General features: G+C 39.9%; 1 protein-coding gene across 2 annotated transcripts in view; it reads right to left on the bottom strand.

Moving 5' to 3' along the window:
* UEVLD (UEV and lactate/malate dehyrogenase domains) overlaps positions 1–23,845 on the bottom strand; it is a 185,250-nt gene that overhangs the window by 102,567 nt on the left and 58,838 nt on the right. For both annotated transcript variants that reach the window (XM_069223760.1, XM_069223761.1), the window contains 3 exons: positions 11,498–11,631; positions 8,351–8,459; positions 5,947–6,117 (listed from right to left, as the gene is read on the bottom strand). In XM_069223760.1, the coding sequence (XP_069079861.1) occupies positions 5,947–6,117; positions 8,351–8,459; positions 11,498–11,631 (414 nt within the window). The remainder of the gene's footprint in view (positions 1–5,946; positions 6,118–8,350; positions 8,460–11,497; positions 11,632–23,845) is intronic.

The raw sequence follows: 23,845 nt of genomic DNA, 5'->3' as shown, positions 1-23,845 counted from the left end.
TTTCAAAGGGTCACAAGGCTCACTGGTCCAACCCACTGGGCACTGAATCATGGAGTTCTGATTATGCACCTGAAGGCACCATAAAGTATGAGGGGAGGCATTGCATGGTTTGGCATATTATCAATATTATAATAAATAAATGAACCTATGTAACAATGGCATTAGAAGGGTGGTTATAACCAATTTAGGTAAACCTGGTAGAGAAAGGATGTGTGGTGAAATATAACTGTTTTTTTTTTTTTTAAATATGGACAATATACATCATTAATGCTGATCTGTTTATAATATTTATAGTAACTGCTTTCTAGACAAAAATTGTTTAATACATAATTATATAGTGAACGACCAAAGCACTTCAATAAATTGCATACACACGCTTCCCCTGAGAAGTCCAGAGCTATTCTACAATCCTCCCTAGTCCAACTAAAGCTTGTTGAAAGCTTAACAGATACAAAGGATCGACACAAGCTGCTTGCACCGATTCTGAGTTTTTGAAAGCAATGGAGGGTGAAGCAGAGAAGAGAATGCTGGAAACAGTGCACATACTTGACAAAGTGTTCCTTCAACCTTACTATTTATAGACAGCACAGGATTCACAACGACTGAAGAAGAAATCATGTTAGTACTTTGAGCAGACCAAGTATATACCAATTAGGTATTATACTCATGGATAGAAATAGAAGCTGAAGATACAGCAGGGCTGTTCACATGTTATTCAATATTAGATGCGCCAGTATGTCATGATCCCCAAAGATTCTCTGAATTGCGGTTAACTTACATAGAACTTACATAGTAAGTGACTTTCTTACATAGGAAGCTACCAGGTGTAACATGAGCTGTGCCTACTTGATCAGAACTCTAACTCTGTCAGGCCGAGATGGCATGGGTTAGCTACATATACACCTTACTCAGAAAGATACTGGCTGCCCACAGGAGAGGCTAGGGACATGATGATTGAGATAAAAGTGATATACAAACCGTTCAGGTAGTTTGTTTTACAACAGTAGGACAATAGGGTCACAGGCACTGATCAAATACCTTTACATGCATTAGTCACTATCATTAATCAACAAACAATAAATACGATACAGGTATGATGCCCAGGCAAACAAAATGAAATTCTGTTTTGGATAGTCAGAAAAACCAACTGGAGGCGGTTTATCTGTACTTAACCTCACAGCATAAACATGAATAATGGGTATGTATCTACTAAGGAAAATGGTACATAATCCACATTAATGGCAGTAGTCGGGAAGCATATTTGCGACCCTGTACAATATTACAGATAGCGTACCATCATCAGTAGTCTTACCGGAGGTGATCAAGCAAGTACAGGAGGAGAATGGTGCCCCACATGCAGTTGATTCTGGGTAGGAAACTGATAGGCAATACAGACAGGATAGGGGAAACATGTTTGGGCACCATAAAAGTGATGCAGTTTTGTGGGACATACACCATAGATATGCCACAGCACCACAAGACCACAAAGAAATTGAGTTATTGCCGATTATCTTCAAGTTTATGCCTCCAGGGGGAAGAGACATCCTGGGTACAAAGACACAGAAGACCCAAATAAAATCAAAGCCTGAGAATGAAAGAGGCACAAAGGAAAACAAGTAGGGAGAAGCAACCCCAGGGGAAGATTGCAAAAGCCAGGGGAGAATTTAGGAAAAAGAACTGCCGATATAATCATAAAGAAGACGATCGGAGTGGATGTATTTTGAGAGACAAAATTGACTTGGGGCTCTACAGAGCTATCAATGCTCTCATTATCATTTTTCTCATACTCCACAGGATCATGGAGGAAACAGATCAGAGCCTATGGGAGCCCATTCTTCTTACGGACCTATTAAAGTACCTACGTATCAGCAGGAGATAGTGGCCTGAAGGGGATCAGGTCCACGACCAAGACAGCACTTCCAAATGAAGAAAGCAGCAGCTTCTAGAAGGAAGGCTACCTCACAAAAACAGGATCTTTCTGAAGAAGGGAGAGGGAGAGTGGCTATCACAGACAATTTCGCAGAAATCATAATAGCCCACCTGAAGCTCAAACAACTCCTAATCATGGAGGATATTAGTGACTATGTTCCAGTATAAACACCGTATGGGAATTTGAATAAGTCAGACTTGATTTACAGACTTTGGATTCAAATTTAGCGAGATATAGATTAGCCCAGCTTCTCAGCCTTCTGGACTGAGCAAACAAATTCCTCTTATACTGCAGTAGCCGAGGAAGACTGGTTATAATTGATATTCCTACTGCAGAGGAAGTTATAATGGGAGCCTTCTATTTGCTAGTGCCACAAGCACAGACTAACCTGTATATCACAAAGCTGGCATTGCCAAAGGACCCAGTATAATATAAGTATCAAACAGATTTAGCAAGAAAACAATTCCTCACATGTGCTCCAGTGAGAAGAACCCCAGGTCCAGCGCCTGTGTCCGAAGAAGCCAAAGGCAAAGCAGGATCTGAAACTCTTCCTAGATTAACCATAATATCAAAAAATGACCACCTTGAGCCAGTCTACCATGAGCACTTCAAATTTTTAAACCATATGCATCTTGGACATTAATACCAGACTATTATAATTTGAACCAGCATTGTAAAATAAGCTGTAGAGAAAGCAGAAAGTACTGGATTAAAGAGGCACCTCACGTGTAAAAATACAAAACTACTATGGGCATAGTAAATTAGTTCCCAAAGCATAATTCCTGAACCTTACAATCTAACCTAACCTTGTTCATATTTGAGGGGGCGCTATATGGATTTACATGATTGCCTCAAGGGGATAAATTAACCAATGTCTGAGGTTCGGCCTGCATTACTGACCTGTTGCAGAAGGATTGGAGTATGGTTTCATATGCAGACATATATATTACTGATGAGGACCTAGATGAACATTGCCGACAGGATACTGATGATATCTGCGGAAGGCCACATACAAATTGAATTTCAGAAAATCCAAGATGAGCGATTTGAAAGTAATCTTCCAGGGATATGGACTGTGCAGTGAGGATAATGGACTTAAACCTGAGTGCTTGAAAAATGTGCGACAGTGGAACCCCTGAGTTATTCTCAAGAAATTGCAACCATTAATGGAATTTCTGAATTTTTGATGAACATATCTCCCACATTATGCAGAGAGGATGATACTATTCTACCAGTTAATTATCCCCATTTGCCTGGAGAAAGACTTGAAAGAAGAGCACACTTAAAACAAAAAGACATTATTTTAACAGCAAACTTATAAAAAAGGAACAGCATATTTCATCAAGTAATAAGAAAAGTTCCAAGTCAGGCAGAGTTTACATACATAAGGTCAAAGAATGCCAGACTACACTAACTGCATACAAATCACTTTAATGCCCTAGAGCATAGATGTTGTTTGTTCTGATAGAAAACGTCCTCACAGCAGTGCAAAAGGACATGGTTAAAGAAAGGCTCACTGCACAAGGCAAGGACTTATTATGACAACACCTATACAATCTGGAGATGGTAGTGATGTGCCGGACGTCTTGGTTCCTTTTGGCATCAACTTCAGTGCTGAAGGCTGATTAGTGCCCTGTCTACTTAGCGGCTCTGCACTTCAAGATTGCTCTGGCAGCAAATGTGGTTTTCAGCATCCAACAGTTCTGATTAGTTTGCAATGCTGACTGCCAAGCCTCTTTCAACAAAGGTTCCTTACTCAAAGCATGGTGTTCTTGGGGGCATTCCTTGCCATTTCGAGGTTAGAGATGGAGTCCTGATAGGACACCTATATGGGGATCTGCTCCTGTAGCGCTTCCGGGCTACCAGATTGGTCCTTTAGCCATGAGTGTCGACTTCCTCAACATCAACAGCAACAGATGTTGACTGGAAAATCCTAGGGAGGCATCAAGGACTGACGCTTCAACCTTCTGTACCGTCAGTGCAGAAAGGTCTTTTAGGAATGGAAAATGGAAACATGCAGAATAGGTGCCTTCATTGCGGTTCCTCAGTAAACAGAGCTTACAGGCCCAAAACCGGTCCAATCACAAGTTTACGGAGCAAAATGTAAATGGTGTATTCACCTTCCCCCAAAACGAGTAAATCTTTTACAACATGCCCCCAGGCTTGTCACGCAGTCCAGTTCCTAAGTGGTCAATATTAACAGAAGGACCTCAATATTTTCCAAGTTATCAGTGTTTCGGTTGTCAGGCATCGGAAGTATTTCTGCAATCCTGTGTTTTCAAATGTGGATGAAAACACACTGAGCAAGCCTGAGAAGTAAAGAGCACAATCCAGGAGCTAGTCACTGAGTTGAACATTAATGCATAACAGTCTGATTTGGTATTTGGAAGGGACATCCTAAAAACACCAATTCCAAATACCAAATTAGTATTCAGTTGCAAACCGAAAATGATTTGGTAACGTGTAACGAAATCACAATTTGGGTTCATACATAATAAACGGTCTTTTTGCGGTCACAAGTTGCCCAATTCTGTAAACTGTGCCGAATGCAAATTCATAAAGGCTTCATACATCAGGCACTAGAGTTTCCTCCCTAAGAGGCAGTTGAAAATTTTCTTTGGTCAGTCTGGTCAGGCATGAGCCCCATCTTGTTGACATATTTTTCGTTTTCAATCCTTAATTCAGGGGTTCTTTTGTGCAAATATTTCACGTTAGTGACATAAGAAAGAACGATAGAGTGAAAACAGACAAAGGATCGGACAGGTTCTACTCTACTACCAAAATGGCATGTTCTACAGAGGAGACTGAAAATGAGGTATCCTATGAAGAATCCTGAACTTCAACTTAAAACACTCTAAGAGTTTTACTTGGTTAGCAGGCAGAGAATTCCTACAAGTGCCATTATTGTAGTTGGCCAACATTGTTTTGGAAAAGGTGTAGCACAAAATGGACCTAGATTTAATGATTGAAAGAAAAAACGGAAAGACAGGAAATATAAAGACATGCAATATTTATATGTATAGAAGTATAACAAAGAAAACAAATTACCCAAACTGAACATTATGAAAAAATAGTAACATGGCTAAAATGTACAAAATCCAAGTTTGAGGAGGAAATGTGTCTCAGAAATTTCAAATGGCCTATGTGTAAGGGCGAAGAGTTCATTCTGCGCTGTGACAGAGGAAAAAAATAAAGTAGGATGATACTAGTGGGTCAAGAGCTTTTCAAGACTGGTGTTCTTAGAAAGGATAGAAGATGGTCAAAATCATAGACAAAGTGCACACAAAAATGATTTTAAATATATAACAAATTATCATAGATCCACCAATTCATGCTTCAGAATGTTTTATGACAAGAGAAACAATGGTTCCTATTAACTTATTAAGTACAAATTCATTAAAAAGGTATATTGTTCACCAGTATGAGACTAATCAAAAATACAGAACAAAAATAATTTCAACATAGCTACAAGAACTGAAAATATTGGGCCACAACGCTTATCAGAAGCAATATATAGGACTATAAACATAACAATCCTTGTACCAACTGACAGGCTCTAAAGTCTTCAGCTGAAGTCACAACGTAGTGTTCTGAGAACCATTGAAGCTGCACAAAAAGACAATGTTAAACATAACAAATCTGTAGGTAATGACACAATTTAAATGCACAACTGATTTGGTAGACATAGGGACATGTGTATTCAATTTGGACCAGGTGACTGGTCACCAGGATCAGTCAATGTTAATTTTGTTAATGTTTGAACAATTATGTATTAAAGTTCAAGGGTCTGAATTAGGACAAATGATCCCAGAAGGAAATTGTTGTAGCATTGTAGGAACCTTTTATTTTACTTTCAATATTTAAACACCGGTTTCAAGGAATAACCAGTTAACCCCCTTTCTTAAAGCTAGGCAGATATTCTATAGGAATGAGAATCTACAAGAAATCAATTTCAGGAGGCACATCCACACTAATACACTGCTCTGGAAGATTAGGTGCTGCAATATATTACATACCTGGCTGAGATGCAACAAGTAGCACACTATGTTGACAGTGACGAGCAAGTTCTGGCACAATTCCACGCAGAAGGTCAACGTTGCTCTGTATTACATTGAGGTAGGTCTGTGCATTGGTCCAAGCATTAACAGTAAATACAACTACTTTTGACCCTGATGCAGCAGTAACATCTGTATACAAACAGAGAAAATTGACAAATCATGCATTGCCTCTTAGCCAGTAGAACCAGTGGCACTGTAGACTTCTTTAAATTTCTGGAAATTACTGATCGAAACAAAATAAATAATTTATGCATTTTAATTAATGTACGTAGTGGCACTCCAGAAAAGAGATTGTGGTAAACTAAGGGTCAAATACTGCATTGTTTGTAAAGTAATCTGAATTATCTGTATGGGCAGATATGTAAACAAAAACGTTGGAGTCCACCCTTAATACAGCAGATGGCGTAATGTCCTTCCTCTAATGGTCCCTACTCTATTGGGATTTAAGGGCCACCCATGTTATGATCAAGCAGACGGACCAAAGGTTTGGCAGACAGAGTACTTCATCGCATTTGAGACAGAATACTCTGTCCACCAAAATCTAAATCTGGTCCTTAGACGTCCGTCAATACCAACCCAGATGAACAATACCAGAAGACTGAGGGGATGCAATAAACTGGCTACCCACTACGGAGGACAATATTAGCTTTCAGACATAGGCATGTAGCTCAGCACAGGCAAACAAATGAAAGAAAAATAATGCAAAGGAGCTATTAGTGTACCATACATGTACTGGTATAAAATACATTTATTAGTTAAAAGCAACAAAAGGTGGATCTGCAGGGGACTCAAATATTTCCAAACAAATTCAAAAGAAAATTAAGCACTGAAGTCTAATCCTCTCAAGCAGGTGTTTGAGCCTGCCTTTCAACAGTGTCATCAGTGCTGCAAATGTTGCTGTCTGTATGTTGCTTGAATGCTGCAACTGAAAGTATTGTTAACAAAATGGCACAGTGGTTTCTGCTTAACTGCGGCTTTGCCAGGCACACTGGAAGTTATTGAAAGTGTGGCAACCTACAATTGGGATCAAAGAAGACGACTATATTCACAAATTGTTCTCTAGGCCTTTTATCACAACATAGTCCCTTAATGAACCTGTGGTATTTTCCCAACTCCCTCCTCTATACCATCATAAATAATGAATTCACCTGCACTGATTTCGTTGACTGAAGAAGACTTATCATGGTTCAGGTTGTTTGAAAGTTCAGTAACTGAAACCATGATTAGAAAAACCAAGTCATCAAGCTAAGATTTTGATACTCTTTTGCAATCATTACCATACAAATTGTATGAGGCATACATAAACTTTCTTTTGCCTCAGACAATTGAAAAGACGCCATCCATTCTTTGATCAAATCTTTCACAAATGATTTGTTGGTGCTGTGATCAACACCAAACTATAGTATTCAAATGCAGTATTGGGAAGATTCCTAAAATACTAAATTGAATGTATGCAGTAGGGAGAGAAGGATATTGCTTGATTGGTCCTTAGACTCAGAAAGTAGGATAGTGAATAGACTGGGCTGGAAACAAAGTACTGGGTGCCCATAGACAAAAGTATTGTCTTCAATACTCTATGGTATGTTTAAAAATGTGTGACTGGAACTGCTGTACTATTTCTTCGGAAAACGATCACAGACTATAGACATACTATGGCTCCTCAATCAGACTTGCTTTACTTTAAGTATGAAATGCTAAGGAGGTTCACTGCATTCAAACCTGATCTGTAGAAATGTTCTACATTTCGGGAAACCCATCCATCCAAAGAAAATGAAAGACCTTTTCATTCCATTCTGATTCTATTTTGTTCCCCGAGCATAGCTTCTTCACTCTTGGCACAGATTGAGCTTTTTTGGTTTTTAGTATGCCCTTATTTATTTTTGAGCAGGAAGCGTAGACAAAAACGATTTTGTAATGAGTGCCAGGTAAGTCAGTCAATAAATTAATAAAATTAATGTGAGATGTGACAGTTGTAACACAAACATATCAGCTTTTTCACTAACTCTTAATTTTTCAGGTTTTATTATGGGGATGAAGCATATGTGGTATTAATAGATCATATACAGCCATAGTACACCTTCTTTAACTAGAAAGTAAAATAATTATGAACATTTGGCAATGTTTCACCCCCTCTGGCCACTGCCAAAGGTAATGTGTGCTTTGTTACTAAGTGGACTAATTTCTTTTGTTTTCCAGTCAGAGTTAAAGTATTGGAGTATCAAGTCTTGGTAGAGACGGGAACTTACTGACAACTGACAAATAACCAATTGATTTTCTAGTTAGTTTCCCATTTGTTGGTTACCCTAAAAAGTGGCTCCTGAAGTCAAGACATACATTTAAATGGGCTGTATCATGCTACTACCTCTGCTGATCTCCAAATTTGGCAAACGAAAAATGTCCAAGTCCATAGCTCCTCCTCCTTTGGTCGACCCTTCTGAGAGATCGAGAAGTACAATCTGGTCTTCAAAACCCTGTACAATGACAAAGGAAATCATATTTGGCTTGTGATGGATTTGCCTCATTTAAAGAATAAAATTGATTTCACTTGGAGGCAGAACCAACAAAGTCTCAGCTTGCTGTGGAGCTGGTGAAAATGATGACCCTAGTATAAGGAAAGTTTCATGATAAGAAAAAAACATTTGAGGTCGTGCCCTCTGAACTACATCATAAATATTTGAATTCTACTGACTAAACTTGGACTTAGAGCCAAAATTGAATGAGAAATGCATAGTAACATTGTTATCCTTGCTTTCAGACTCGGACACTATTTATTTGGCTTTTATATCTGTAATATTGAAGACTCCCGATAAAAGTACTGTACGTAGCATCAATCTGTACACTTGAACATTCACAGACTCTGGTATTTACAGAGACAGAGAGAGGTCAGAGTGAATAGACATGGTACATGAAACATGTAGACTGAACTGGAGAGAGACACATATGACAAGACATGGATCCAGGATAGTATAATTTGTAAATTATTATCTAAATGCATGAATGTCATATCCCTATATGGGAGGTGTATGTTTAACCCCAACCACTTATCTCGGGGCTCTGTAGAAGCACTGGTAAGAAATTATTTAGCACAGTTCACCACGGTGAAAAATAGAGCTCAATTTCTCCTTACTCTTTTACAATGGCATAGGCATGAAGTCAGTGTTTGAAGTCATGCAACTAGAGTGTATCATTAGAGAGAGAAAAGATTAATGCTGATGTGCCTCAATATTGCTGTTAACAACATGACTCTTGCCTTTGTTACTCCCTCTTCTGCTACCTTTCACTCAATGTTACTTGCCTTCATTTTTCTCACTTCATTAACCTCCTTTTGCCCCACTCTACCTCCTCTATTTGCCCTGCTTAACCTACACTTGTCTAACACCTCAAGGTCTGCCCATTGACTTATCCTCATTCTCAAATATTGTTATGATATTTCTATATTTCCACTAATTCTCTCATCTTTCCGAAATTTAACCACCCTATTCTAACATCTGAATCACTTCTGCTCACCCACATACATTTCTCTCACCTTTGTAACCTACCTTTCCACGTCTTGCATCTCCTGCATCGCCCTCTCTACTATATTTCCTATCTTCTATTTTTACCATTCCCCAGCTCTGTCCTCTGTGTGTATCCTGTATATACAACACTCATCTTTCCCGTGCTTCCCTTACTTGTACCCTTTTCCCCACTCCACGTCAGCTACTCTACTTGTATACACTAGCCCCATCTTGGTGAGTTCTGCCGTACCCCAACCCTTCTTGGATCCTTTTTATCATCACAAAGAGATAAAGCACTGAAAGAGTAGTTAGGACCTCTGCTTGTAATCTTCTGCGGGAAGAGTTCAAATCGTATTGATGTTGATATACATGTTAAAGAGATCTTTATGGCATTTTCTTCTTTGAACAGACCAGTCCAAGAGACGCACTGAAGGAAACAAGAGTCTAGCTGGTCTTTCTCTGCTGGCCTTATCTAAATAAACCTGCTTTGCCAGGGTCTGACATCCTTGTTATGTCACAGGTAGGGGCAGGTTTTTCAATGAGTGCTCTGTACAAATTATGTCCTTCTCTCCCCTACACTCTCTGTTCCATGCTGGGGGTGCACAACATCTCTTAGGGGAGGAGCAGGTTCCAGCCGCAGCACACTCCTCCAATTTATTCACCGAAAACATTGGAAGTAAATGTCAGTTAACACAAGTTATTTAAAAAAAATATTATATTTGGCTATATAAAAAAGATTTTTGTTTTTAACTAAACAACTTACTGCTAAATGTTGCGTAATATTGAATAGTCATTAACTTACAGATTTGAGGAGACACAATTTATTACAGTCAACTATTAACAGCATTAATCTACATAATTTTGGAGACATAATTTATTACAGACAACTATTAATAAAGAGAGCAATTAAAGTTTATAAAACAAACATTATCTGTAATGTTCGTATGCCCAAATATTATAAGAGGCTTTTGGCTAAAATCACATTTTGTTTCACTGAGAACAGTCAAAACCTGTCGGAATATGTATTAAATTCAATATAAAATAGCTCAAATAATAGAAAGCAATTTATGTTTTGTTATAGCTGGCATATGTTACAGTGCCTTACAAATCTTATTTTTTTTTATGCAGAAACATTGTTGGGAAAAATATTGTGTGTAGCTTCCAAAGTAGTTTTTTTCCCCTAAAGATTCTGATTAATGATTAGCAAAGTAGATACTGCCCATGGTAGGAGTTAATATTACAAATAAAACAGATTTGTAGAATGCTACCATAGCAGTAGGTGAATGCCAAGCTCTTTTAAGCAGGTTGCACTGGCAGACATTTAGTTGTGGATTGGTAATCCATGCTAAGCTCTTATGATCAGGATTCATGGACAGACATTTAGTTGTGGATTGGTGACTTGTGAATTAGGAGCAAAAAGAATGAATAATACTTTACATGTTTCCCTGGTGATAAAAAACATTCAGAATTTTATCTGTATAATTGCAATGAACTCAGTCCATGTGCTGTGCATTGCCAATTATAGAAGCTTTAAGCAGAATTTTAAAATCAGTCGAACCTCTCGAAGCAGTGAGGAGCAGTCAGATCTACTGCAACACTGTCTTCCTAGTAAACAACAAAAACTTAAATCCAGTAGTAGGCAATGCCTGCAACCCAGTAAGGAAAAAGATGTCTTTGAAAGTTCTAGTGGTTTCCGATCTTATATTAAAACAAACAGAAAGGTCAGGTGGTGGGACACTTTGCGCAAAAAATAAATTTGACTGAAGTTGCTCTTTCAAATGTCCAAATTATTACTTATATAAATATTCCTTACCATTCCGAGTAAGATGCTTCTTTAAACAAGTCTAACATAACCATATGGAATATTTAATTACTGAATATGAATTAGTATTAAACCTGCCTTGCTTAAGCAGATTAAACTTTTTTTTTCCATCGATACACTCTGAGTATTAAATTAGCCTAAAGAAAAAATCTTATTTGTTCAAAAATATAATCATCAACAAACTGTATACCTTAGCTAAGATTGCCATCACACAAGCTATGCCGAGATCTCCTCCTCCAATCACTGTAATTTTTTTTACTTCGCCATTTTTGTAGTTGCCCATTGCTGCTTTGCTTTTGGAGTTCATATCAATTTCTGAAACACCTGGAACAAAACAAGAAACTATCATTCAAATACTTACAGCATCACTAGCAAAGCACTCTACTTTTGGTAGAAAAAGGCCCATGAAACTGATCTTCAATGAGATAAGAATCACCCCTTCTTTTTGTCAATATTATTGTATTTCATCTTCTATAGTCTGTTCCTCAAGTTATGCAAGAATCCCTAGTTAGGGTTGTATTTTACAAATACAATTGTATACATACATACATGCATGCATACTAATAAAGTGTGTTCATATGCAAGCCCACATGCCTAACTCACTGACAAGCACCTTGCCAAATCAAGAACATCAAACATATATATATATATTTCCTATGTTCTTACTTCTAGCACCAAAAAGAGGATCTCTACATTCTTCAATACTGAACAAAACACCCCCCAAATATCTCCTGGATAGGTATGGGGTCATTGGCTTGCTTGGCAGCTACTCTATATTCATCTACTGCCCTGAAAACTATTCGCAATACCATAATTGATCAAATAAGGCTTAAAGCTAAAATGTTAAAGGCAATTGTGTGCCTATGCACTTGAAGGTGCTATGCAACATTCATCAAACTCTCTTCAAACAGTCACAGCTTACCCGAGTAGGAAAATAAAGTTTCTAGATCACCTACTTTCAGCAAGGACCAGCATCTCAAGAGCAGACCGTGCGCTATGGAATGTAAGCCAATTCTTGCTAGATTCCAACAACTCCTAACTCCACCTTTTCCATTATTACATATAAAGTGTTTTATTTGTTTCAATGAAACTTGTGTTAAATACAACTCCAGTATAGCACCTCACTTTTAACTATGGATCCCTTAATTTTCTCCCCCTTCTAATTTGGTCCACACTGACTGAAGTTTGCACTCTACATATTAGTTTCCTTTACCCCTTTACCTCTGGAAAGGCAGGTGGCTGATGTCAGTAGAGGAATCTTGCTATCCCAACTCTGAGAATTACCCAAGGACCTCTTCAATGTCTGTCCTCATGTCAGCTTCATCATCAACAGAAGCATACATGGAATTCTCAGATTTCCTGCTCTGAACTTATTTTAAAACTTCACTTTCTACTCTAACTGCTTTATAGATTCCACTCTACAATTGTGAAATTCTCCATGGTTCTGTTCCATATTGGACAAAAGAACGAGCTACACAATGCTGTTTGTTTTACAGTTCTCTGCTCTAAGGTATGCCATGACACAGTACAGACAAGGAAAGTGCTGCAAGAGATGAGAGGTGTTTTAGTGAGCTATCGGTCCATTAAGCAAGAAAGCATTAGTATGACATGCCACAAAACTGTGGTGAAAGTATTTGTCTTTGTTGGAAATGGCCCTTTTTGCAGGGTTATCCCCAAACGTTTTGCCTTTCTCCTCGTATTTTTCGGACCCTCTTTTTGTTTGGCTTTAGGACTCAGGGCACTGTTAATCAGTGCTAAAGTACATGTGGTCTCTCCTCTAAAATTTGGTATGACTGGCTTACACCAGTTTGAAATATTTGATTTACCAGTAAGTCCCTTGTAACATGGAATACCACATATCCAGGGCCTGTAAATTTAATGCTACTAGCGGGACTGCATCGCTGATTGCGTCACCCACAGAAGAAGACTTTCAAACTTGTCTCAGGCCTGCCACTGCAGTGCCTGTATGGCAGTTTACTGTCACATAGACTTGGCAATTCAAACTAACTTCCAATGTCTAAACTTTCTTTTTACTACACTTGAATCACCCCTAAAAAGGCCCTAGATAGCCCTATGGGCAGAGTGCTGTGCATGTAAATGGTAGGACATATATTCTTATGTTTTACATGTCCTTGTGGTAGCTTATTCAGTTTTCACTACTGTAAGGACTGCTCCTCTCATAGGTTAGCATTGGGAATAACCTAATATATGTCTACGCAGTAATTCCTGATCTGAAGGGGGTAGTGTTGCCATGTCTGGTATTTTTGGAATGGTAGTGATAAATCATGCTTACTGGTGTAGGTGGATTTACTATTTTAGAAATGCCACTTTTAGAAAGTGGGCATTATCTGTGCTTAAAAATCTATGTGCTTTGCAGCCTAAATCCAATCCACGTCTAGGGTTTAGTGACAGCTACACTTTCTGCATACTTCCCAGACAGCCACCACACAGGAGGAGCTGAGTGCATCTGCATATTGATAGTCTTCCTGGGCTGGGAGAGAGAGGGTGGAGGGTGCACTTACATTTGTATAGCCGGTGTCCTTCCCTCACACAAAGGGCTGATTTACCCCCTACTGATGGCTGGGGCAAGGCAGGGGATGAGGGCAACTCCTGGAACTTCACAGACCTTGCTGGAAACGTCTCCTACCTTCTAGGAGCAGGGCACCAGGGTATAAGTACAGGGGCTCCAACTCTATATTTTTAGACACTGTGTGGACTTGTAACCAGATGCGGTTATCTATACAGACCTCGCACTGGCAGAAGGAACTGCTATACAGCTAGGAAGAACCGCCATTGGACTTACCTGCTTGTTGTGCTGGCCTGCAAAAAGGACTGCCACTTTGCTACAAGGACCCTGATGTGCTGGCATGCTGCTTTTTCTCTGCTCTCAGTGGCCTCAGTTGTTCTCCTGGGACCGGTGACGGCCCAGAAGTGGCTGTGGGAGTCCTGCAACGCCAGTCACCTGCAATTAGCGCGAGAAGAGCACTTCATTGGGGATTTGATGTTGCTCTAAAGAGAACCGCGTAGTGAACCTTATTCCTCCGTGGGGCAGTAATCAGTGCATGTTGAGCGCTATTGGCCAGTAAAGGGTAACCCTTCAGGGAGAAGGGAACTTCACCCCAGCGTGCTCTCAGTTTGACAGAGAGGTTGCTCCGTACTAAGTACGCCCGAGGATTCTGCCCCCCAGCGCGGAGCTGCTGGTCTCCCAGCTGGAGCACCATCGGGAATTTCTTAGCAGCTGGCAAAGCCACCTTCTTGATGCCTTACGTGCCGAGCCATTGGCCAAAGTGTGTCCCTGTAGAAAAGGGAGTTTGGATTGCAGCATCAGGCGCCTCGTTGTGCACGTTCACTGGAGGCCGGATTGGGCACCTTTCACTTCATGCGCCCAGCTGTGTGCACTCGCTGCAATAAGATTTCAAGCCGCACACATCGTGCACTCTCAAATGCATTTACTTTCAGGTACTGAAATATTTTGGGCCATTTCTTATTAGTCCCGAGGGGCCGTGGTCACCCAGGTACTGCATGCTCGATAGTTGTTGGGCTCCATGCCAGTCGGGAGAAAACTGCAACAAAGTCTCCTGTAGTTTGTACCGTAACTCCCCTATAGGGAATGCCCGCACCTTTTTAGAGTCTACGTTTATACCAGTAGACCACCTTACTCACCAAACCTCATACGGATTATCATTATCCTGCTAATGGTGTTCCTTTGCCACATGGGCTTACTGTTGTGGATGGGTTCATGCTGATATTTCGTGATTGCAGTGCTTATGAGGACCTTTCATGATTTATGTGGTTTATCTACCCTAACTGTTGCATACCATGTCCTGTGTATTTTCATGCCTGCATGTAACTATGTTCCATGTAGTACTGCAGAACATGTACTAGGAGCGCAGAGGTGCAGTACCTAGGCGTTTCCTGCATTGGTATAGGAGTTATCCTGGACATTGTCATATTACTGGACAGGTATTCGCTACAGTATGTCGTCTTGCTTCCTGCACTGTCAGGATAACGGGTACAGGATTAGCACAGAATGCACAGTGGTTATGTATCATGGGTTCCCATGTTATTTTCTGTTGCATTATCTACCATGATGTTTCCTAAAGTATGTCATTTTATGCTTTGCACTGTTAGAATAACGAGTACTATTTCAGGAGTTGCGCAATATGCACAGTATTTATGATTCAAGTCGTTTTGGTCTATGTTTTATGCACAATATATGATATATTTTTATATAATCCTGTGTGGAGTCTCTTTTGTGGAGTATTTATTGTGTTACTGGTGTCAGTGTGTTGCGCAAATGCTTTAGACATTGCCTCTGGAGATACGTCTGACTGCTCTGTGCCACGCTACCAGGGAGTGAGCACAGGTTATCTTTGGTGTGTAACTTACCAGCCCTGACAAGTGAAAGTCCTTGGTTTTATTTCAAGGTCACAAAGGCATTACGAAATCTAAAGTGAGGTATAAAAATCCTTCTGCTGAGATGTGTAACTTGCACATCACAGGGTACTTAAATACCTCAATAACAGAACCCAACACAGCAGATTAGGTTTTGTAACTGTTTGGTCCTGATGAATTGCCGCAGATCTGTTAGGGGCAAGTATGGCATGAAACATGTCAACCTCTTCTTAGAACGACTGGCTTGTCATCTCACCCAGCTGGTTCACACTATTTTTTAATCTTGACATGGACAATCTCAGAGAATAGATTCCTGTTGGCAACGTTGCCCATTGTCAGTTTTACCAAGCACTCCCTCCCAATAAACTAACATTTTTTAATAGGGCAACATCTTCTAGCATAGACAACACTAGGCATAAATAAAGATCAAAAATATCTATGGCAAAAAACCCTCAAATGGGGTCTGCTGGATATTGCAGCGCCCAACCATCAAGGAGCACAGCCCAATGAGAGCATGCCACAGAGATGGGTGAGGGCTTGTCCATCCTAAATTAGATGCCCTCAATGAACGTATATTTCCTACTCTCTGTAATTAAGCTGGAGTGGCCCAGTGGAACGGCACACAAGTTGTATTTTTGTGATTTGAATACGTCTGGGGAGTACGTGAGCTGGACCAAAAACAATTATTCTTTCACCCATTGTTGGGAGGCCCCCGGCTTTGGACCACCTCAACACTACAATTTGGTTGAGAGATCGACTGGAAAAAGCGAGGTCCAATGGGAGGATAAGGGAAAATATGATTGTTAAGAAATATTTTGCACGTTTGTGTCTCACTGTCACACTTAACGGTATTGCTACTTTCAAAAGGTATGAATGCCTTTTTTAAAGGAAAGCAAACTTTAAATTACACGATTAAAAGATTAAAAGGTTCACTGTCTTACGCCAGTTAGAACCTCTCATGCTTGCTCATTTAACCCTCATCATTAACAGCAAGTGCAGTGGCTGTTTCACGCTCATAGAAATGTTGTGCACCTTGAAAATGATAACATTGTCACACGCATAAAAACACACTATTGTCATAAGCTGTGTGGTGTTAGTGGCAGTACAAACATTCAAAATCAGGAATGCATTGCTGCGCTATACGTAAGTGTGGCATTCAAGCATGAACTGAGGAGAGGAAACGAAAGGAAGAGGAACTGTAAGGTAATATTAACTGTGCATTTATTAGACAACTTTGAAAATAAATCATTCTGAGAAAGATAAGGAGCTGTTCAGTCATTCATCCTCTACAAGAGTAAATTATTTTAAGCATTCAATACTTTAGGAGTATAAAGGAATAAAGAGACAGTGTTTTTGAAACTGTACAGCACATTTTGAAACATTTGGTCATGGCAAGCTCTCAAAGCTTCAACCAGTCAAATGTGTTTCTGCAAAACCCTGGAAAAAATAAACTGAAGTGGAGGCAATGGTATAGGGCCTTTGAAAATTATTTAGTAGCTACTGACAGTAAAGCAATTCTACCAGAAGGGAAAACGGCTTTATTGTTTGGGTTACATGATGGTCCTGGACAAGGCATTCTTCACAATCTCCCAAAAATTGAGGCACAACCAGAGCACTTTTTTCATTGGGATGATTATAAGGTAGCAGTATGCAGACTACAAAAACCTTTTTCCAGAGGAACAACGCGTGAAGCTCGAATGTCACAGGTTTTTAAAAAGAAAACAATGTGTTTAAGAGTCAGTGGAGGAAAATACAGCAGGGCTTAGGATTTTAGCACCAACAGACATATACTTAAGAGATCAATTTATGTTCAACTGTGTCAAAATTCAGGAACGCCTGGTGGAGTGCCGCACTCCTAGTTTTTTCAGAAGTGCTAGACATTGCAAAAGAGACTGACAGATCAACGGTTTTGGTGAAAGCTTGAGCAATGGATGACTTTGGATACACTTAATGTGTATCAGTGTGTTATACAAGAAAAAAGGTATAAGTAACAAGAATTTTAATAACAAAAAGTAGTTTGTGGCAAATGTGGCTCTAAAACACATTTAGGTAACAGTCTTAATTGTCCAGCCATTGGTAAGAAGTGTCACAAAATTGGACCTTTTTTAAAGGGTTTGCAGAAGTAATAAGTCACCAACTTAAGTTCAAATTAAGTCTGAAGAAAGTGTCTAAGAAAGTTTAAGCAATGGAATTCTCTCTACTGATGGTCAGAATGTTAAGGTATCAGGTATTCAAACACATTAAGGTACTCCTCGGCTGAGTCAATATTAGCAAAGTAGGCCTAAATATTCCGGGTTTCTGATTACTATTTTATCAGAAATTAGTTTAAAAAATAAAAGGAAGAATATAAAATTGGGGAAGACAGATCTTAATCCCAAACCATTTGGGGATTTTGATATAACAATGTTAAGAAATTTTGAGGACAGCCTGGAATTTTGGCAGTGAGTAGTAAAAACAAATGTAAGTTGCCATCAACAACAGATATATTGTTTGCTGGTATGATTTGGAAAGCCCTGGTGTCATATTGAGCCCTGCGGTAGACTGTCCCATTTTGCTGAGAGATTTCCATTGCGAATGCAGATACTGCAAATAACAGCCTACAAAAGATTATCAGTAACCCTAAGGCAAAGGTGTTTACTTTACAAGTAGGTTATGTTAAAGGTTGTACATAAAAAAAATTACATTAAAAGGTGCACTACCCTTAGCATAAGGTTCTCACCATACCTATAAATGTCAGGGAAGAGGTTATGGAACTTGTAGGCAGGTTATGTAAAGAAGGTACCATTGAGCCTACTGATGGTTTGGAGTGGGTTTCAGTGGCTATGATTCCGTAAAATTTGTCTGTGTGCTCACTTACACTCTTTAAACATAAACATTATTGTGGACTGCCATCCTTTACAGAGTATTTAAGAAATGTTAGCCGCTGTAAATTGTGTGCAATACTTCTCTATTGTTTTAAAATCAGTGTCCTATCAAGTTGCTTTCACTGACGAATCATGGGACTTGAAAATGTTTGTCACACCGTTCTGAGTCTTTTGACATCTGAGACTCTCTTTTGGACTGAGCTCTATTCTGCATTCCCAAAGGTTATAGAAGTACTGTTGGAAAGCTTTGATAGACTAAAATCTTTTCAGGACAATATACTAACATTTGTAAATAATATTGATGAACATAAGCTACTTGACAAAGTTTTGCAAATATTAGAAGATAAAGGTATTATTGTCTTTATATAGAAATGTAAATGAGGGAAAGAGATATTGAAATTGTGGGCACAAAATAACATTTGATGGTTTCAAGCCTAAAGCGGATTGGTTGGATGCATTAAAAAAGATACCAAATTGAGATTGGGATTAGGATAGTATTACACCAGATTTGTGCAAGGTTATGCCATTCATGTTGAACTAGTAGACAAACTGTTGAGAAAGGATTAATATTTTGTATGGGGTAATAATTAAAATGAGGCTTTTGAAACCATTAAATCTTTCTTTCAAGGTGCTCCCAAACATAAGCCTTTTGAAGGTTCAAGAAAATGCACTGTAACAGTAGATGCTAGTTCCCTTGGCCTCGAGGCTACTCTCAGTCAGGTAAGTAATGGTAAGCAGAACACAGTGGCTTTTATCTCCAGGGAATTAAGAGGGATGGAATTGCATTTCAGTTATGATAGAAAGACTTTAGGCGGCGAGTTGGCTGTGGAGAGACTGAGTACTTTTTTGGGGGGCAAGACGTTCGATTTCATGACATCAAAAACCACTAATTAACATGATGAATGGTCGATGTACTCGCATCGTTGATATCCAGACTGCAAATATTTCGTTTAGAATGAAACACATAGCAGGTGGGAAAATATTTCAGGCAGACTGTTCATCTAGGCTATGTTGGAGTGATAATGACCTGATCTTCGATGAAGAAGAGTGTGCGGTGGTGGCAGTAGGTACAAGTGAATAGCAGTTTCAGAAAAAGTGGGTATAGTGGAGACATATAACTAAGGCAGTCCAGATGCTCATGCCGGGGTGGATGTAAAGAATTTAACAGCAACCCATCAGCCCTGAGGAGACGTTTAATCAACTCAGAGATACCTCACACCGAGGGCGGGTTTAGCGGGTAGAGCAGCAATGTCCGAGGGTCTGTGGCCAAGGTGCACTTGTGCTTCTGGGATGAGCCCTGTGGTGACCAACAAGTCATCTGTACCAAAAGCGATTCACGTGCCCTGTGGGAAGAGCTCAGCCAGATACCCAATTCACTGCCAATCCTAACCACCCCCGGCTGCTCAAATATCTGGACATCCAGAGAATTTAAATTCTTCAGGCTGTTGTTTTACTCTGGGGCGTCTCTTCCCAAGAGATTACCGTGCCCCAGTTGGAATACATTACCTAAGGCACAGAAATGATATTGCAGACTGCAGGGATTTGATCCATTTAACCCAGGTGCCCAAATTTAAGGAGGACACCCACAAGAATACTGAATCTTTGATTTAAAAAGTTATTTTTTGACTTGGGAAACAACGTAACTGTAGTTCGGTCTGATATTATCCATGCGGAGAGACATACATCTAAATTGGCAACAGATGGTTGACAATCTTTTAAACTTTGAGTTACGCACTTGTCACCTTAGAAAGGGTCATTCAACAGCAATTGGACTGAAACTATTCCCTCCGGAGATTGGATTAAGGGAGAAATGTGAAGGGGGGGGCTCCAGTGTGTGCTCAATGTCAACTACCTAAGTACGGGTCAAGCCCTCTTCTTCATGAGCCATCTATCCTCGAAAACGTGTCTCTGGTGAATAATATAGAGGTTGAATTTTGTGTGCCTAGACCAATACAGTTCTGTTTTAACATTGAAGATAAGCTTGTGTTGGGAACTGATCACTGATCACTGACTTCTTAGACACTACAAAGGATGAGTTAACAGTAGCCCAAGGGTATATATTACCCCCTGAGGATTACAATGGGAGGGAGAACGGTACAAATTATTCATGTGTACCACAAGAGGCAGTCCTCTGCAACGCCCCTGCCAGCCCCCACAGTTGGGAGAGTTGGCAGAGCTGTTACTATGCCAGGTTGCCTCTAATCTGTTAAGTAATGTGGGTGGAGGGGCAAGTGTTGCTCCTAGTAGTTATCTTAAGCTGATATCATGAAATCTGTCTGGAATTAGACATAAACTACTTGATGCTGAATGGCTGTCTTTCATAGAGAAATGTGATATATGTAGGTTTCAAGAGACCTGGGCCACAGAGAAAATATTCATTAATGGTTTTGACCATTCATCATAGAGGTTAACCCACCTAAGAAATACGGGAGGGCCAGCAGGGTTTGATGATTCTGTTGAAGAACAATGTACCTAGCCACCGTTAGGTTATGCAGATAGACTCGCCTGATGTTCTTGGCATTATCATTTCCATCTGGTGTATACATTGTCTTCATTAATATATGTGAACAACAGGGAGCAGCAAGTAAAGAGGTCACAACCTCATCTTAACTTGAGGAGTCACTAGAAGCTATCAACTCTGATTTTAAATTATCCTAGCAGGTGATTTTAATAGTTCATTTGAACCCGTTACACTTTTGAACAAGTTTACTACTGACCTAGAGGACAAACTGTGGAATATCCTTTCCATAGCGGGAAAATTTTGCTGCAATTATTCAGCTACTGTCCTTAAGATAGTGCCACTGATGGCTAGTAGAGGCTTAAGAGCCTGTAATGGCCATACAATATCTGATCCTGAGATAGCCATTACCTTTAGGAGGGGTACGTATTCCAGCGTTAGTGATTACATTTTACTAGATGTGAAACTGTGGGCCGTTTTGGGAGACATGAAAGTCGAAAATCAACTGGACAGTGACCACAACCCCTCGATTTCTTTTGTTAGCCAGGGAAGCAGTGAAGAAGCCAACTAGCACTCGCGAGACCATGGTTGGGTCTCCCATTTTACTACCCTATATGCCCTTGAGGGTTCTTCTGAGTTTGAAAGTAGCAAGGATGAGGCACCCACTGTGGATTCTGTATTTGAGCATGAAGTAAGAGGCAAGAGAGGTCCAGTAGTTTTTAGTCTAAATGAAACAGTTGGGGCAATTAATGCCCTGAAAAGTGCGAAGGCCCCCGGTCCAGACAGAATCCTAGATGACACAAATCTGAGACATTATTTTGGAGCAGTTACCCAAATCTGCTATATAAAGCTATCTCCAAGGGAGGGGATATACCTGAGACATGGAAGGGAGCCGAGATCATCCCGATTTATAAAAAAAGGGGATGCTAGCTGCCCCTCAAACTACAGACCCATAAGTCGTATTAAAAACCTCCAGAAAATTTCTGCTAGACAAGTCCTAGAAAAACTGCGCTGAAGATGAGAAAATCCTGACCCCCATAAAGGCAGGTTTTCGTCCCAAGACCAGCACCACTGACCAAGTTTTTAGGCTGGTGGCCTTGTATTGGAAATATGTGTTACTAGCAAAATAAAGGCTTTACATAGCCTTTGTAGATCTCAAGGCCGTGTTTCATTCTATTCCACGCAACACGTTGTGGCAAGTGTGGTCGAACAAGGAGTTCTCCTAAAGTTGCTAGAACTGATTATTAGGCTATATTCAAAGAACTATGCCCAGGTTCGTTGGGGTAGCAGGGGAGAACTGACATGGGTTTGCCATCAGACACGACGTTCGACAAGGGGTGTACTTGCCCCCACACTATTTACGCTTTATATGAATGATCTGGGGAAGGAACTCCTTGATTGCGAAAATGACTCCCCTACAGTGAACAATGTAAAAATCCCTATCTTACTCTTTGCCGATGACTCCCTATTAATATCTAAATCACCAATGGGCCTGCAGGCCCTCATTGACAAATTCATTAATTTCTGTAAATCTAGAGGCCTAGAGCTCAATGTAGGGAAGACTAAATATATGATCTATTGCCAAAGGGGAACCGAGAATAGGCCTTTTCGAGTGGGTAATGAAACACTGGAGAGGGTTAAATCCTTTGATTACCTAGGAGTTAAACTAACTAGTGATCTCAAATGGTTGCCTCAGTTTACTAAGTCCTCCCTAACAGTTGAGCATAGATCCAATGCCATCATAAGAGTCTATAAGAATACTAGCTGCTGATCTGTTTCCCCAGCTCTTAGTCTATCAAGCCAAGCCACAAGGAGCCGCCCTATGTGGCGCAGAGATTTGGGGCCATAGCAACATGGGCTGTCTAGTTGCTGCAGAAAATAAATTTGTAAGGAAGCTACTAATGTTACCTGCAAGCATTCCATTGACTCCACTTTATTTGGATCTCGATTTACATAGAATTGCTTATCTGGCTGTTCTAAAGCCCTTGGCCTACCTGGTTCGTCTGTGGTCTACCAACGAATTGAGCCATTACAGGGACTCCCTAAGAGATTTGACAATTTCAGCGAATATTAACTGTATTTCCAGGGCGAAGTCAGTGCATGATTGGTTTTATAGACTGAATCTGGGGAGATTCTGGGATAAGCAAGAATCGCTATGTAAAGATAATATTCATGTACTGAAAAACTGTTACCAGGATTATATAAACGAGCAGCGTGTTTTGACAGACGTCCAGGGTGCCTGGACGAGCAGGTTCTTGGATATTACATTTTCTCCAAATTTTTTACTATTTTGCGATGGGATCACTCCTGCTAAACGCTTGTATATCCGATTTAGGATTGGCACACTCCCGCTGCAATCCCTCACCAGAAAATGGCAAGGGGGCATAAGCTTGAGTTCATGTCCTGCATGCGGCTTAATGAAAAAAAACTGAAGCCCATTTTTTACTTTCCTGCCATGAGTATAGCGAATTTTGTAGGAAATGTACCCCACCGAATTTGTTTGCGCCTTGGAATAACACATTATCTATAAGTTCTAAGGATTTCAAAATATGACACAACAGAACTAAATGTTTTTTCAGTAATCACATTTTTACTGACCATTTGGTACAGATGGCACACGTTTTTAACACCAATTAATCATTATTAACTTATATATTCTTCAGTTGTTTTTATTCATTTCAGTTCACGCTGTCGTACAACTTGATGTATCTGTATGAGGTTTCTGGTAATTAGAAACAATGAGTCCCGTTAGTGGTTTCGGGGTACGCTAAGGCTTTAGAGAATCAAGAGTGTATACTAGTGGGAATTACTCATTTTTTAA

The sequence above is a fragment of the Pleurodeles waltl genome, chromosome 3_1, assembly GCF_031143425.1.
Source record: "Pleurodeles waltl isolate 20211129_DDA chromosome 3_1, aPleWal1.hap1.20221129, whole genome shotgun sequence".
NCBI lineage: Eukaryota > Metazoa > Chordata > Amphibia > Caudata > Salamandridae > Pleurodeles > Pleurodeles waltl.
Note: the sequence above shows the minus strand (reverse complement) of the source record. Positions and strands in the feature narration are given on the sequence as shown.